This window comes from Drosophila mojavensis, unplaced genomic scaffold (assembly GCF_018153725.1).
Source record: "Drosophila mojavensis isolate 15081-1352.22 unplaced genomic scaffold, ASM1815372v1 contig_136, whole genome shotgun sequence".
NCBI classification, from domain to species: Eukaryota; Metazoa; Arthropoda; class Insecta; order Diptera; family Drosophilidae; genus Drosophila; species Drosophila mojavensis.
This window is the reverse complement of record NW_025318667.1, coordinates 6,098,086-6,114,221: the sequence shown is the minus strand read 5'-3', so window position 1 is coordinate 6,114,221 and position 16,136 is coordinate 6,098,086. Positions and strand designations below refer to the sequence as shown.

Here is a 16,136-nt window from a genome sequence, read left to right as displayed (position 1 = left end):
GATTCATAGTAAGTAAGCTCCGAGATCTTCAAGCAATTGGAAAGGAAGCTACAATATTCTCGAAAGCTCCTTAGAACTTTAGCATTTTCAGTACCTAACACCCTCAAATCTCACTATCTGTACAGGAAAGCTTGCAAGCTCTATTAAATTTAAGCAGTCAATCAATCTGCTTTGAAACTTTTTTAAATCTTAAATACTTTCAAAGCAGATTGCTTGATTGCTTAAATTTACAAACAAAGCCTAAATTAGGGTAAATAGTAGCTCTTCAGAGCTTTCAAACACAAATATTCCTTCAATTCGTCGTAAAAGTTAAGCATATTTCAAATTAAATCAAAAGTTTATTCAAGCATGATCCAGAATCAGGATTCTTAATCAAGATGAGCCAATTTTTTAATATCTTTGTTAAGCTTCCCTGGTTGTCTCGAATAATTGTATCAATATATCTTTGTTTTTCCAGCGAATTGCTCAATTTTTTGTAGGCTCGCTGTGCTCATGGACGCACTCGTTTCGCGCGTAGCGCATGTCAACAAAGCCCCCCGCAGATAAACATGAAACTCAAATAAATTCGTAGTTAGTGTATTTTGGTCTATTGAAAAACCAGTCAGGCCGTACGCTTGGCGCTGCTGCTCCCAGTGGGACGTATCGGAGGTATAAATGAATGCAATCGATTGTTGGGCTGGCTTAGTGTTGATTGAGCTGCTGAAGGCAATAAATCATCAATAATGCGCAAGGAGACGATTTTCATTTGCCTCATCCTGGCCGCCTGCTGCTGCGCTTATCCGCAGAGCACGGAGGCACCGTCCTCAACGACTACGCCAAAGCCCGATGTGGATGAAAATCCAAGCAGCAGTACGACAACAACGATCATCTCTACAACAGAGAAACCCAAGTCTGAGTTGGAAGCATCGATCACGCCCAACTCAGATGCATCGAGCACCGCCCTGAAAGACAATATTGCATCGAGCACTACGTCGAAGTCCGATGAATCGAGCACCGCCCTGAAAGACAATATTGCATCGAGCACTACGCCCAACTCGGAGGCATCTAGCACCGCCCTGAAGGGCGACAATGCATCGAGCACCGCCCCGAAAGACAACAATGCATCGAGCACTACGCCCAACTCAGATGCATCGAGCACCGCCCTGAAAGAGAATATTGCATCGAGCACTACGCCCAACTCGGAGGCATCTAACACCGCCCTGAAGGGCGACAATGCATCGAGCACCGCCCAGAAAGACAACAATGCATCGAGCACTACGCCCAACTCAGATGCATCGAGCACCGCCCTGAAAGACAATATTGCATCGAGCACTACGCCCAACTCGGAGGCATCCAGCACCGCCCTGAAGGGCGACAATGCATCGAGCACCGCCCCGAAAGGCGACAATGCATCGAGCACCGCCCTGAAAGGCGACAATGCATCAGGCACTACTCCCAACTCAGATGCATCGAGCACAACGCCTAAGGACGACGATGCCGAGGTTAAGGAGCTGCTGGCCAAGTGCGAGCAGCTGCGCCGGCGCCGTAAGCGGGACAGCTCCTCGTCTGAGGAGGACGAGGACAGCCACGAGCAGAAGTCAGTCAAGAAGGAGCGCAAGAAGCTGAAGAAGATGTGCAAGGAGCTCAAGAAGCAGCAGGAGCGCAAACAGCAGCGGCAGGGATCGGAAAACCTACGCGAGCTAGCGCAGGCTCTGCACAGCTACCAGATGAAGCAGAGGGAGCGCAATGATCGCAGGAGGAACTAAACGATCAATTGCACAAAAAGATATTGAGTTCTTTTTTTTTTTTTTTTTTTAATGACTTAAAATTTTTTTATTTTATTTTATTTTATTAAATTTATTGTTATTTTTTAAAATAAAGAAAACTGGTTTTCTCTACCCGAAAGTGCGATGAGTTTGTTTACTTTTGCAGTGCTTAAAGAAATTTAGTTTTTGAGTCTTTTCTTCATCCGCTAATGAGAAGCTCAAATATGGAGCAATCGCCGCTTGATACCAGCTCCAAACTGTAATGCCCCAGCCAACAATGGACTGGCTTGATTATGATAATAGCCTAGGCAAATGTTGACGAGTCGAAAGAGCTAAGTCGATCAATCCAGGTAACTGACTCATCGCACAGTAAACACGACTATGATTTCTTAACCATTATTAACTAATTGAAGGCTAAGCTAAAAACTAAGAGAGAGAGAGAGAGAGAGAGAGAGCGAGACAGACCCTGATTATGCTGGAGTAACAGGGTCTGTCTCGCTCTCTCTCTCTCAGTTTAAGTGTAATAAGAACTTATTTTAATTCATGTATAGTGGATCTAATGTAATTTAAGAATTATCTGTGAGCTTGTAATCGCTGTAGCTTGACTCTTCTTGACTCGAGTCAAACCGGTTGCTGAATATAAAGTCGCACCTTTAATCGTGCTAGTTCTTGGAAAGAGCCACGAAAACATATAACAATATAAATAAATAACGGAAGATTAATATTTTTATTTTGTATCGATTTCGTGGAAACGAAATGAAGCTTAGATCGACTTGATTGTGGCTCCTGCTCAAGATCTGAAATGCCAGATATATATATTTACATATATACAAAAATATATAATATGTAAATATATTGAAGCATATTTTTTGTGGTCAAAGATCTGCTTCGGTGTAAAGCTTATGCAGAAAGAGAAGGAGAAAAGAGAGAGAGAGAGAGACAGACCAGAGGTACCCCAATATATTGCTCCTGCTCAAGATCTGATATAATATTTATAATAATAATAATATATTATATTATTTTTGATACGTAATAATATTTGTAAATTATTTATTTATTATTAATATTAATATTATTATTATTATTATTATTTTTACTTTTTTTAATTTTTTTTTTTTTTTTTCCCTCTCCAATGCAAATTCCGTTGCTTAACGAAGATGTTTATAATAAGAAAGAACGTCCGTCCAGTCAGACTGAGACTGAGGCTTATACCGAAAACGTATTCAGCCACGCCTCCTGCCCCTTTTACATTGAATCCATATACTTACATTGATCACAATTCATAGCTAAGCACACAGCAGCGGCTTGAATAGAATCGGAATTAGCTAAAGCATAAACCTGTTTTCCTCAGTATCTTTTTTTTTTTCACATTTTTCTACTTTTTTTTTATACCCTGAACCCATTGAAAATGGGAAATCAGGGTATAATGGTTTTGTTAAAAGTATGTAACAGGCAGAAGGAGGCGTGGCAGACCCCACAAAGTATATATATTCTTGATCAGGGCGACGAGCTGAGTCGATTTGACCCTGTCCGTCTGTCTGTCCGTCCGTCCGTCCGTCCGTCCGTCCGTATGTATGAACGCGTCGATTTCAGAAGATATAAGAGCTAGAGACTTGAAATTTTTTTTCCTAGGTCCGTGTATATCACGCGCATATCAAGTTTTTCTTTATATATCGATAACTACTCCCGATATTTTATTATCGATTAAAAACCTTATCGAAAGCTAGTTATTTAATTATATCTCCTACACCTTTAAAGCTAGAGCTTCCAAATTTTAAATGTAGACTTATATGTATTTTATATAATTTCGATTTTTGTTGTAATTTACCCCCACCCCTATATCCACCCCCACACCCTCACCTTTGTAAAAGGCGTATTTCAAGTACTAGAGACGTGTGCTTTAGAATGTACACACATTTTCACCATATGATTACGCTCTGAAAGTTTCATTAAGATTGTGCGTCTAGAAATTAAATAATTTAACAAATAAATTCGTATAATATTGCCCACATTGCAGCGCAGCCCAAGCGCAGTCGCTGCTTACTGCGCTGTCAGCAGAGCGCGTTGTTATACGTGCGTCTGGATGCATGTGTATGTATGTGTGCATAGAAGAAGTGCAGAATGATTAGAATATCAGCTTGGAGGGTTCAGGGTATCTCCTAGTCGAGAAGTCTCGACTAGAGCCGTCTTACTTGTTTTTGTTTTGTTTTTTTTTTTTTTTTTTTTTTTTTTTTTGTAACGAAGAAGTTTGGCATATTTCATATAGTTTTAGCATTGGCCGCAGGTAGTCAAACATTTGGCTCTCACTGTGCACATCATTAACATAAATTAAGTTTCATCTCTGCAAAAAGGCCGCAAAAAAAAAAAGAAGCAAATTTTATTGAAACCTATAAAAAATATATTAAATAAAATTAAACAATTTATTTTTTGCTGTCTTTTAATTATTCAAATGAGCTTTGAAAGTATTGATAAATTTCTTATTAAATGTTTTAATAGCCAATTGTTATTTTTTATTCCCCACTTCGCTGCATGAGTTTCTGGCTAACCGAAAACGGCTTGATTTGCGTCTTAGGCAAAAGCTATAGCTATACACATATGTCTGTATATATCTGTAAATAAATATGTATATACAAAGCGTAGTCCGTTCATCTTTAGCTTATTAGATTCCATCATTTGTGGACATGGTGAATGCAAACATTTCACGGTCCCGGCTCGTTTGTTAAATTAGCTATCGGAGCCCGACGACGGGAGCCCGAGAGCTGCGTCTATATATAATATATGATTCTATGCTTCTTCTTGTCGATCGACCCCAATGCTGAATTTGAATAAGCAGCGCGCAAATCGTGTAAAAATGTGAAATGCGGAACGGCTGTTACCGACTGCAAGATACTTAAGGGAGCAACACATCTAGATGGACGTATGGCCGGGTAGATGACATCTGTAGAGACGGACAGACTTCCAGGTGAAAAGTACACCAAACTAATATACCCCAATCACATCGCAAACGAGTTGAACAAGAAGCAAAACAAACGAAAATTGGTAAATAGGCAAAAATGATAATGAAGCCAAAGTTCAGCCATTGAACTCTCATCAGAACGTGGCCGATAGAAAGCCATAGATGCTGGCCCAGAGTCGCCGAAAGTTGCGGAAAATGGGTCGACGCGGCATTCGACGTGCTTTGAACTCTGAGGGCCGAGACGGCCCCAAACTGCGGCTAATTATGCACAGCCTCAAGACGACCCCAAAGCGCCCAAGAGGCTGGCAAAATGTGCCGTTAGCCAATGATTTATGCACCGATCGGCGATCGCTGGAAGTTGATATAAGCGGCAGCTCGCGACGACTCCCGATTCAGTTGCCGTGCACAAATCAAGCCATGAAGTGGGCAATACTATCGTTACAATCGCTGCTCGTCCTGGTCCTGGCCATAGCCAGTGGCCATTCACTGGTGAGCGGTAAATTTTTTTGATCCCCCCACGCTGCGAGCAACCAAAAGCAAACTGACAATCCACAACCCTCTGTCTCCTTCACTCTTTCTCTCTCGCTCTCGCTCTCTCTCTCTCTCTCACTGATCGCAGCCCGCGATGAGCTGCGTCCAACTCAAGCGCCGCTGCTGAGCTCCACGGTGAAGCCGACGAGCGCACCCAAGGCAGAGTCAAAGCCCACCAAGCCCCTGATGATCATCAATGCGCCGCCCATGAAGCAGAAGCATCTGGTGCCGGTCAGCGTGGAGACAGCCCAGCCGGAGAAGGAGCAAGAGTCGCCCCAGGCGATGCAGTCGCAGCCGCAGCCGCAGCAGCTGAAGTCGTCGCTGCAGGTGCAGGAGGCAAAGCCGTTGCAGGTGACGGGCTTCATCACCAAGTCGGGCGACATCTACGAGATCGAGGACAAGCGCGGCCTGGGCCGCATCGAGCCCCGCCAGGCGGACGACGGCGACGAGTCGCAAATCGTTTGCAACTACGGCAATGTGGTCATCTACAGCGATGTGCCCTGCGATCAGGTGACCAAGGTGAAGGTGGGCGAGGTGCAGCCCCTGCATGGCCCATCCGAGCAGCAGCAGCCGCAGTCGTCCACCGAGGGCCCGCTCGCCGCCGATGAGGACGACAGCCAGCAAGCAGCGGCCCAGCCGCTGGCGGGCGACGGCTCCAATGTGCCGCGCCAGCAGAACATGCAGCAGCGTCGCCGCCGGCGCCGACCTCAGAAGCAGCAGCAGCAGCAGATCCGACGTCGCCAGGGCAGCAATGCGGTGCGACTTGTTCGTCGACGCAACCGCAACGGCAACGCCAATCGTAACGGCAATCGTCGCGGCCAGCAGGTGCGTCGCCGTCGCCCCAACCAGCAGCGCCGCGGCAACGGTCAGCGCCGGCCGGCTGCCAACAGGCAGCAGAAGCTAAAGCAGCAGCGTCGTCGCCAGATGCAGCGCCGCCGCATTCAGCAGCAGCAGCAGCAGCGCCGTCGTCGCCAGCAGCCACAGCGCCGCCGCCAGCAGCAGAGGCAAATCATCCGCGACTACGACGAGGCTTAGGCAGCGCCCACTGGCCGCAGCTATGGCCCGCAGCTGCTGATTAGGCTCTGTATCAGTGATGAAATACGAATAAAATGTTAACCGAAAGCCCGAAACGCTGTGTCCAATCAGAATTTTAATCCGATTTCCAATCAGAATTTCAGCAAGCTGAATCCTTACTCCACACGGCTGAGCTTAAAGCAAATTATGATGCTATGACTGAAAGCTTTTTTAAAGCTGTAACAAATTGAGAGTAGGTGCTTTACTTGCGTGCATCATATCATATATTGGTCATATTGCTTTGTTATGATCTTACACCATATGCTTAAGCTTGTGTTATTGCGAACTTCAAGTATTCCTCTTAAGAAAGAATGTTTCCTAGTCACCCCTACTCCACTCTGAAAACAGTTGAGCTTAAAGCATATGAGGAGTACTTCTATGACTCAAAGCTTCATAAAAACTGTAAATTATTGAGAGCAGAGGCTTACGTGTATAGTCATACTGGCTTTATTGTTAAAACTCATTAACTCAAATGTATGCGTCGTATGCGTCTCTCATCTCATCTATTCTCATCTCATCTCATCTCATCTCATCTCATCTCATCTCATCTCATCTCATCTCATCTCATCTCATCTCATCTCATCTCATCTCATCTCATCTCATCTCATCTCATCTCATCTCATCTCATCTCATCTCATCTCATCTCATCTCATCTCATCTCATCTCATCTCATCTCATCTCATCTCATCTCATCTCATCTCATCTCATCTCATCTCATCTCATCTCATCTCATCTCATCTCATCTCATCTCATCTCATCTCATCTCATCTCATCTCATCTCATCTCATCTCATCTCATCTCATCTCATCTCATCTCATCTCATCTCATCTCATCTCATCTCATCTCATCTCATCTCATCTCATCTCATCTCATCTCATCTCATCTCATCTCATCTCATCTCATCTCATCTCATCTCATCTCATCTCATCTCATCTCATCTCATCTCATCTCATCTCATCTCATCTCATCTCATCTCATCTCATCTCATCTCTCTCATCTGAACTAAACTATAAGCTTCAGTTCTAATGGGCTTCTAGTATACTTAAAAATATACTGTTTTTCTAGTAATCCATATTCCACTCCAGCTTAAAGCAAATTATGAGGACTTTTATGGCTTAAATATTTCTTAAAGCTGTAACGAATTGAGCGTATTATGAGCTTTATTTATTATTATTTTTACTACTTTTCACCTCCCATATTAGCTTTATTCTTAAAGCTGTTTAATCCAATGCCAATGGCTCTCATCTTGTACTATAAACTTAAGCTTCAGAGCCTACGAGCTGCGAGTATTCTTCTTAAAAAAAAATAATAATAATTTATCTACTAGCTTCAACTTAATATTCTTGTACTCAAAGTATATATTATTCAATTTTTTCTAAATGCTCGCGCTTGTCAATCAAATGAATAAAAGCTTTAATGAGCTTTGAGTTCTTTCTAAGGTTTCGCTTTTCTTTTCTATTAACTTTAATCTTAGTTAACCTCTCCTCTAATCTCTCTTAATCTTGTTCGTACTCAAAGCAAATATATTTATCTGCTCGGGATACGTGATACGACTTTCGTAAAGCTTCCATTTTTGACTTGTAGCTTCAAGAATTCTTAATATTTAGCTTAAACGCACTTTGCTCATTCATTGAACAACTGAATTATCATCATCATGACTTTAGCTAAACGTCCAAAGCTTCCAGAAGCTTTATATATTTTTTTTTAATTTTTCCTCCAATCCTCAATTTGAATGAGCTTTAACAATACTTTTCAGAAACTTTTCGTTGTTGTTAACTTTAAATATATGAGGATATATGTTCCTGCTGAGCCCTCTCTCATTTTAATGGGCGTGAGTATCGCTTTCAGAAGACCTTGAGAAACTTGATTCGTAATCCTTTGCCTAATCTCCTGCTTAGCTTCCAATTTTAATAAGCTTTCCTTATGATAGAGAGGAGTAGTTTTCACAGTGCTCATAATTCGCACAGTGCTCTGAGCCCTCCTTGTCTTAATCGCTTAAGCAAATTAACAAGGCTGCAGCCTTCTAATTGTTCAAGCCAATTGTAATCAATTAAATGCCTATCACTTAAATTCTTCAATTAAACGCATTTAGCCTTACAAGCTAAATAAATAGTTAGCTTGAAGCGTTAAGCAGCTTAAGCGCCCGACAAACATGCAGAATTTCCTCAACATTTCTTTCCCCAAACTGTTTTGTTTTGTTTTGTGGGTTGCGTGAATGGAAATGATTTCAAATTCAATTTACGTTGCTTGGAATTTGCATGAATATTGATTGACATCAATTAACTATTGTGGCATAAATATTTCATCGCATACTTTTCGGCAGTGCTGCTAATTCAGCATATATTTATTCCTGCTCCTGCTGCTGCTCGCAATTTCATGCATATTTCAATTTCTAATAATTGCTTAAATTATCAACAAATGTCAATCGAAACGAAACGCTTGCTACATTAATTGCAACTAGATTTAGCCAAGCTCGACTCGAGCTGCTGCGCATTGCGTGTGGCATGCAGCATGAGGCGTGCGGCGTATTGCGTGCGCTGTGCGAGCTGCAAGTTGTTGATTGCGGACTGCGGATTGCGGGCTCTGTGGCAGCAGCAGCATCAGCAGCAGCAGGAGCAGGAGCAGCAGGAGCAGCATCAGCGTCAGTTACAAGCAGCGCAAAGCAGATGCATTCTGTGCGCTCGGGCCCAGCGCACTTAACACATAAAACAAATGCAACATCGACAACAACAGCAGCAGCAGCAGCAGGAGTAGGAGTAGCAGCAGGAGCAGGAGTAGCAACAGTAACTAGAGTCAGTCCTGCCCCCAACGCGACGAGCGCCAGAAAGTCATTCAAAAGTCAACCAACTTTCTTCGTTTTGAAAAACGTTAAAGAGCAGAACAAGAAATACTTGCACACATACACACTCCCACACACACACACACACACACACATACATACACACATGTGTGTCTGGAGGGGGCTGGATGAAGACTTGGCAAAGCAGCTACAGCAGCAAGACAAGCCATAAAAGCAAGTCGCCTGCTGATTTTGCTTTGTTCTTCGCATGCACACGAATGCCCACAATAGCAACAACCCCAAGACCTAAACACCCCCACCCCCCACCCCGTCGGCCCCGACTCCTGGCAGCCGTGTAAGATCCCTGGCATAACCCTGTCATGTCAGACCCGGCCCGATCTCGGCTGGCAACGGGGCTGCTGCTGCACTTCTGGGCTGCGCCTCCTCTCCAAGGTGCCATCTAAATGTGCGGCACGTTGACGTTGACGTTGAGGTTGACGTCGCTGGCGCGTCGCCGTCGACGTCGCTGTCGTGGACCGAAGCTGTTGTGCGTTGAGCCTTCAAGTTTATCACCTCATTGTTTTTGCACGCTGGTGCTGGGAGCTCATTGTCAGCGCCTGCACATATGTGTGTGTGTGTGTGTTTCTCCCTCTCTCTCTCTCTCTGTGTGTGTGTGGTTTTTATCGTTCGCCCAACTGCAGCGGCAGCCACTCAAAGGTGGTAATGCCGACATGAAGCTGACGTTTGGGTCGTAAAATGCATAAACAAATTCGAATGCCGTTGCCATTTATGGTTAAATCAGCTGCCAGAGCTGCCAGACAGTCAGTGGGCGTTGCCAGACATGCATAGTTCAGCACAGACAGTGATTATGAATGTTTATGAAAGTGACTAAGGGGTATTTATAGGTTTATCAGGAAGTGTTTAGCGAGTGCATTGCACTGCAGGCTCAAAGGAATATGGCGGACTCTGACTCTGACTCTGAGTCTGTTTATTGAAGTGCAGATAGCTAGAGACTTTGCTAGGAATAGTTAAACTGAATGGGATATAGAGTCTATATCTACATAACCAGATACATATCTTATTTTACGCTCAGCATCTAGCCTAGTCCATCTGTATATTTGGCCCTTCGACAACTTTTATGCGATAGCTTTACTCAAGTTATCGATGACACTAAGTACATAAAATATCGAATATGCGAATGTTGCTTAAATTTGCCAAACAAATGGAACGCATTAAAAAGTGTTGAATTTTATCTTGAAGAAAGTACTGCTCATGGTTTGAACCGAAGCCAACATCCACAGGAATATCGAAGAGCTATGAGCTTCAGTCTTGGGCCAACATCTACAGAAAGTCCAATAAGAAGAGTCGCTGTACTGAGCATATGCTGATATATTGAATGATGTGCTATACCGAATATGTATGTACATACATATATCATATAAAATCACATGCAAGTAGCTGCAACATAAAGCTCTTATCATCAACTGCTTCATCTATGACTCTAACTGGGCTAGTTCAAATGAGAGAAAATAACTCTTAAATCAGAGCACCACAGCTTTGCTTTTTATACCGTTAGTTAAGTCCTTTATATGGCAGGTAAGTGTAATGTTTTCGCTTTCATCCAACTGAGTTGCAAAATTTCGCAATTTATAGCCTGGCGATTTACAGCGACTGCGGTAGAGTGAGCCCATAGCCCACAGCTATGAGGTGTATCAATAACCTTGAACTGCTGTCGGCTTAAATGCTGGGAACAGCTCAACTGGCCAATAAACTAATATTGAACAGAGCAGGTGAGCAAGGATGGAAATGGGAATGGGAACAGGAACAGGAACAAAGCAATGTAAAAGAGAATAACGAGCAGGGGGCGCAGCGAGAGGCGAGAGGGAGGCCGGTAGCTGCGTGCCTGGGCACATCGTGCATTTAACTTTGTCAAACAAAAATCCTTTGGGCAAAGAGTTTGTCTGGCACACGCACAGACATTAGATAGCTGGGAAGCGAAAGGGAGACAGAGAGAGAGAAAGAGAGAGAGAGAGAGAGGGCAAAATTGTGTGGGTGAAACTGAAGATATAATCTCATAAAGATAAAACAGTTTATTGCGGAGACGAACAAAATGGAGCACAAGTTAAAGTGGAAGATGAATTTTCAAATGCACATGAAGATAGCTAGAGACAGGCAGACAGGCAGAAAGAGAGCGAGAGAGAGAGAGAGTGGGAGAGAGAGAGAGGGAAGTAGACAGAGCTAGAAACGATATGAAGCGGTTTAAGGAACCCATTGACCCCCTGCCGATATGCCAGCTAAGATGGCCGACGGCGCTCAGTGAAATGCGAAAATCTGTCAATTATTTAAATCGCCTGCCAAAAATCTGAGCACCGGCTCGAGTTTTGGCTCGCAGCCCAACTGAAGTGCTGGCGCCATCTACTGGCCGCGGGCGGTCCTCAGCATCGCCCATTGTTATGCTATAGTCGAGAGTCGAGAGTCCCACGGCCCGACTGACCAAACTATGGCCCCGGCGAGGCCGAGGCTTGTCTGCTGGTAATTAACATGAAAATAAGCGCATTAACATCATGGACGCTGGCGGTTTATGTTCCTGATGAATGGATGGAGCGTAGGCAGGCCATGGGCAGGGCCAGGGGCCAGGGGGAGGCGGGATGGGGGGCAGGGCAAGCTATTTGGGGTGGTGAATTTGAAGCGGTTTTTGGCTTAAGGACCGCCAGCGCTTGCCAGGGGCAACCGTCTAAAAACGACTAAGGCCTGGTCCCTAATTATGAAATCGAAATCGAAACGAAAATTCGCTCAGCGAATTTGCCGCGAAAAACGTAAAGCGCGCAAATTAAAATAATAAATTCGCTAAATTAAAGTAGGAAGTCATTAAAGACGCTGCCAGACAGACAGACAGACGGACGGACGCACGGAGAGACAGTCAGGTAGACAGACGGATGAGCCACATGGAGCACCGAGCGACGAGCGACGAGCACCCACGACCGAGCAGCGAGCACTGAGCGATGAGCTTGGCGCATTGAGCCTTTTGTGTCTTGACGACGACGTCATTAGCAGCATTTACACGTCGCACGCTGAAGCCGAAGGGAAGCCAAAGGATAATAAGTAACGACGACGACGACGACGATGACGACGGCGTGGAAAGAAAAGCGCTGCTAAGGCAAAAACTGACACAAATTAAACTGAAATTAGTTGCAACTCACTTCGTTTGAGATGCTGCCGCAGCCAGACGAGGCCGAGCCGAGTGGCTAGAGCAGCCTCAACCCAGGCTGACTAAATGCGGGGCAGACTTGGCTTAGACTCAGACTAGTCATTGCATAATGTATTATTATCAGCATCTGCATCTGCATCTGTATCTGTATCTGTATCTGTATCTGTATCTGTATCTGTATCTGTATCTGTATCTGTATCTGTATCTGTATCTGTATCTGTATCTGTATCTGTATCTGTATCTGTATATGTATCTGTATCTGTATCTGTATCTGTATCTGCATCTGTATCTGAGTATCTTAGAATCTGTATCTGTATCTGTATCTGTATCTGTATCTGAATCTGTATCTGTATCTGTATCTGTATCTGTATCTGTATCTGTATCTGTATCTGTATCTGTATCTGTATCTGTATCTGTATCTGTATCTGTATCTGTATCTGTATCTGTATCTGTATCTGTATCTGAGTATCTTAGAATCTGTATCTGTATCTGTATCTGTATCTGTATCTGTATCTGTATCTGTATCTGTATCTGTATCTGTATCTGTATCTGTATCTGTATCTGTATCTGTATCTGTATCTTTTTCTGTATCTGTATCTGTATCTGTATCTGTATCTGTATCTGTATCTGTATCTGTATCTGTATGTGTTTTTGTATCTGTATCTGTATCTGTATCTGTATCTGAGTATCTGTACTGTATCCGTATCTATATTTAGATCTATATCTATATACCTTCATCTCTATTTCCATCTTTGTCTACGTCTATCTTTCTCCTGCTCCGACCCAATATCAAATGACAGCCCAGACATTTGGCATTGTGACCCACATTGTGGGGTAAGCAGCGTCTGGCCTCGCACCAGTTCGTCAATTTCATATATTGTGCTCTATATTTAATGTGCCTGAATGCTATTTGGGGCTCGGCTTAAAGTCGGCAATAAATGCGAAAATAAATATGACATAAGTAAATAAAATATATATTTATCTCTATATATTTCTATTTATATGCTGTGCTAATTTTGTCACGCCCCTCGCTCAGCCTCTTCGACGCGGGCTGAGGACAAGTCGAATCAACTTTGCCAACTGTTTCAACTTGCCGTTTGGGCTGCGGGTCGGTTGCTGGCAGGGGGGAGGGGGGAGTGATTGCGGCATTGGGATGGGGATACTTTGTGTTATCAGCAGTCAGTTAGTAGCGGAAACTTTTTAAACGTTTTCGAAACAAGTTGAAATTTAAATAAACCTTCCAATTTTTGACGACCCCATACCGCCCTCGCTTGCATATGAATGCAAAGTTGAGACAACAAAATCGCCAGAGAAATGAAACTTTTTGCCCGAGAACTGTAATTTTGGCCTTTACTTTGCATTCGAGAGTTGATGCCACGATTCAAGTCTGCACAGACACAGAGCCGAGGACAGCGGAGGACTGTGGACTGTGGACTGAGGACTCAGGACTCAGGACTCACGACTCAGAACTCAGAGCTCGCGAGCTCAGAGCTGGCAACTCAAGACGTAGACTCGGGCTTTCCACTTGCTTTTTGTGCCCATAAAATCGACTTAAATTTTTATTGCGACAAAAAACTGTTTGAGAAGTGAAAAGAAACGCGAGCGCAAAGTGCGCAAAGTACAAGAGCTTTCCAAATGTGCCTGGGTGGGTGGCAGGCGGTGGGCGGTGGGCGGTGGGCATGGCTCACGCTATATCAAACTTGGTGGCGGGCAGCGGCTTGTAAGTGCAGTCGACGCCATTGCTAAAATCGTATTATAGCATAGCATTTTTTTCATCCCTCCACCCCTCGCACAGCCCGCCCGGAAAAACACGTTCATAACGCGCCCAACTCCAAGACGACTCAGACCTATCCAACATACGGATAGAGTTTTTTGTTTTTTGTTTTTTCAATATTTATAGCGGGCTGCTGCAGATGCTGCATAGGGTTAGCCAGATCGTATAGTAGCTTGAGTTGTGGGAGTCTTGAATATCTAGTGTGGATTGTGGAAACTTAAGATTAAATATTCTGAATATGAACAAAGATGATCATAAATTGCTTACATGGCTTGGAGTTAATTGTGGAATTTTATAGGTTTCAAAGAGCAACCTGAACCTTTTATCTATTTATCTATTTTCTTTCTTCTTATTTCTTTTCACTCTATAATGGAATTGCTTAAGCAAAGTATTCAAGAGCTGATTTGCTCATGTATTGTTGTAAGGCATCTGCCAGTCTAGTCGATTATCATTTATGCTTTATTTCATTTCTATTTGTAAATTAAGTCTAAGGCATGGATATAGCTGATTTGAAGAGTTGAAGAATTTTAGTTTATATTACTTTCATCTTTGTCGGGTATCTGCTAGTCGTGTCAATTACAGCTTATGTATTTAATATCATATATTATTATATATTATAGTTCCCTAAGAATAATCTATAAACTGTAAGCCTTAAGAATTTTCTAATTGAACAACTCATATCCATTTCCTTTATGGCCGGGTATTTACTAGTCGTGTCAATTCCAGCTAATATCTTATTTCTTACCATTCCTTAAATATATAAACCGTAACTTAAGCAATTCTCGCTCAATCATAGGCATCTATATCAGTTTTCTTCATTGCCGGGTATCCGCTAGTCGTGGCGATTGCCTCTTTGAACTCAATGCCAAAGATTCCCAACTGGAAGAGCTCTAGGAGACTTTCGCCGGCTACAGAGAATCTACTAGTTGCGCTTATCCCGTCGATGCTTTTGCCATCATATTTTTCTTATTTCGGTTCACTCGTTGCCCAATTTCGGTGAGCGCTGTTTTCGTACATATTTTGCCCAGCGCCGGAAAGTATGCTATGTTATAATATTTTCGCTCGGTCCGCGTTCGGTAAGCGGAGCGTGAAGATGAAGACGGGGCAGAAGCAGCAGCAGCGACGGCATGCGGCATGCGGCATGCGGCAAGTGGCAAGTGGCAAGTTCAAAAAGTGCCAACGACGCCGACGATGAAGGTAACGAAATAATAAAAAGCAAACTTTTTACCAAGTTGACTTTGACACATTGGGCCAAGACAAACACGAAGCGAGATAGACAGATAGACAGAGAGACAGTGAGACAGGGAGAGAGAGAGAGCGAGAGCTATATATTTATAGAGGTGGAGATAGTAATGCAGTTGTAAGCATACGCCTCCCTCCCACCCCCGCTCCCTCCTACAATCTAAAAGCAATCCGTTAGCTCTTGCATGACAATGGCATAACAAAATTGTCGAATGGACTATGAAGGCAACTAGCTGATCTAGATATATAGAAATATACTATACATGTTTAATCTATTACATATATACTTATATAGAATATTTGTCTTGAGCAGATGGCTAAACAAACGGAAGTCGCCAGCAACTTGGGCCAAGAGTTAACAGAGCTAACAAGAGCTGCCAAAGTAGTGCACGATGAATGCATAACTCAATTAGCAAAGGATTTATCTGTAACTTGCTCTCCCCCTCTCTCTCTCTCTCTGTGTATATCTGTCAATGGGTCGTTGCAGCCTTTCGTGCACTCAGCTGCGGCTGGTCCTCGCCGCAATTAGCGTCAAGTTCTTTGCTGGCTTTAGATCAGGCAAAACTTGCGCAGAGCAAAATTAATGGGCTCGCTTGGCTATCGCGATGAAAGCCAGAACGCTTCGACTCGCTGATAAGCGTCGGCGATAACTGTCGAATAAATGGCGCTCATTAGCCACGGCCAGCTGAAGCCAACTGGAGCAACTATATAAGCCGGGCGGACGACCTCTAGCCAGGCAGAGACCACAGACCACAGCGACCCATCGGAGCAACTTGGACAAGAGCACAAGCAAAGAGAAGAAGCGCAACACGACAAAGGCAGAAAAG

At 43.7% G+C, this 16,136-nt stretch overlaps 2 protein-coding genes across 3 annotated transcripts; both read left to right on the top strand.

The window, feature by feature from the left end:
• Nucleotides 1-663: 663 nt before the first annotated feature.
• LOC122757185 (putative protein TPRXL) lies at nucleotides 664-1,796 on the top strand. 2 transcript variants are annotated; one of them, XM_044008651.1, is made up of 2 exons: nucleotides 664-924; nucleotides 1,126-1,796. In XM_044008651.1, exons 1-2 carry the CDS (start codon nucleotides 723-725, stop codon nucleotides 1,743-1,745), a joined length of 822 nt encoding a protein of 273 aa, XP_043864586.1. In that variant the 5' UTR covers nucleotides 664-722; the 3' UTR covers nucleotides 1,746-1,796. The 2 variants fall into 2 exon arrangements, with proteins under 2 accessions (XP_043864586.1, XP_043864584.1); XM_044008649.1 differs by having other exon boundaries at nucleotides 666-941; nucleotides 999-1,795.
• A 3,315-nt stretch (nucleotides 1,797-5,111) lies between these two features.
• Nucleotides 5,112-6,324, top strand: LOC26528085 (putative uncharacterized protein DDB_G0271606). The gene is made up of 2 exons (XM_044011449.1): nucleotides 5,112-5,197; nucleotides 5,321-6,324. Exons 1-2 carry the CDS (start codon nucleotides 5,119-5,121, stop codon nucleotides 6,265-6,267), a joined length of 1,026 nt encoding a protein of 341 aa, XP_043867384.1. The 5' UTR covers nucleotides 5,112-5,118; the 3' UTR covers nucleotides 6,268-6,324.
• The last annotated feature ends 9,812 nt before the right edge of the window (nucleotides 6,325-16,136 follow it).

Coding starts and splice junctions, on each gene's coding strand:
- LOC122757185 (XM_044008649.1), top strand. CDS start 723: ATGCGCAAGGAGACGATTTTCATTTGCCTCATCCTGGCCGCCTGCTGC. Junction 942..998: donor CAGATGCATCGAGCACCGCC/CTGAAAGACAAT, acceptor TCGAGCACCGCC/CTGAAAGACAATATTGCATC.
- LOC26528085 (XM_044011449.1), top strand. CDS start 5,119: ATGAAGTGGGCAATACTATCGTTACAATCGCTGCTCGTCCTGGTCCTG. Junction 5,198..5,320: donor TGGCCATTCACTGGTGAGCG/GTAAATTTTTTT, acceptor CACTGATCGCAG/CCCGCGATGAGCTGCGTCCA.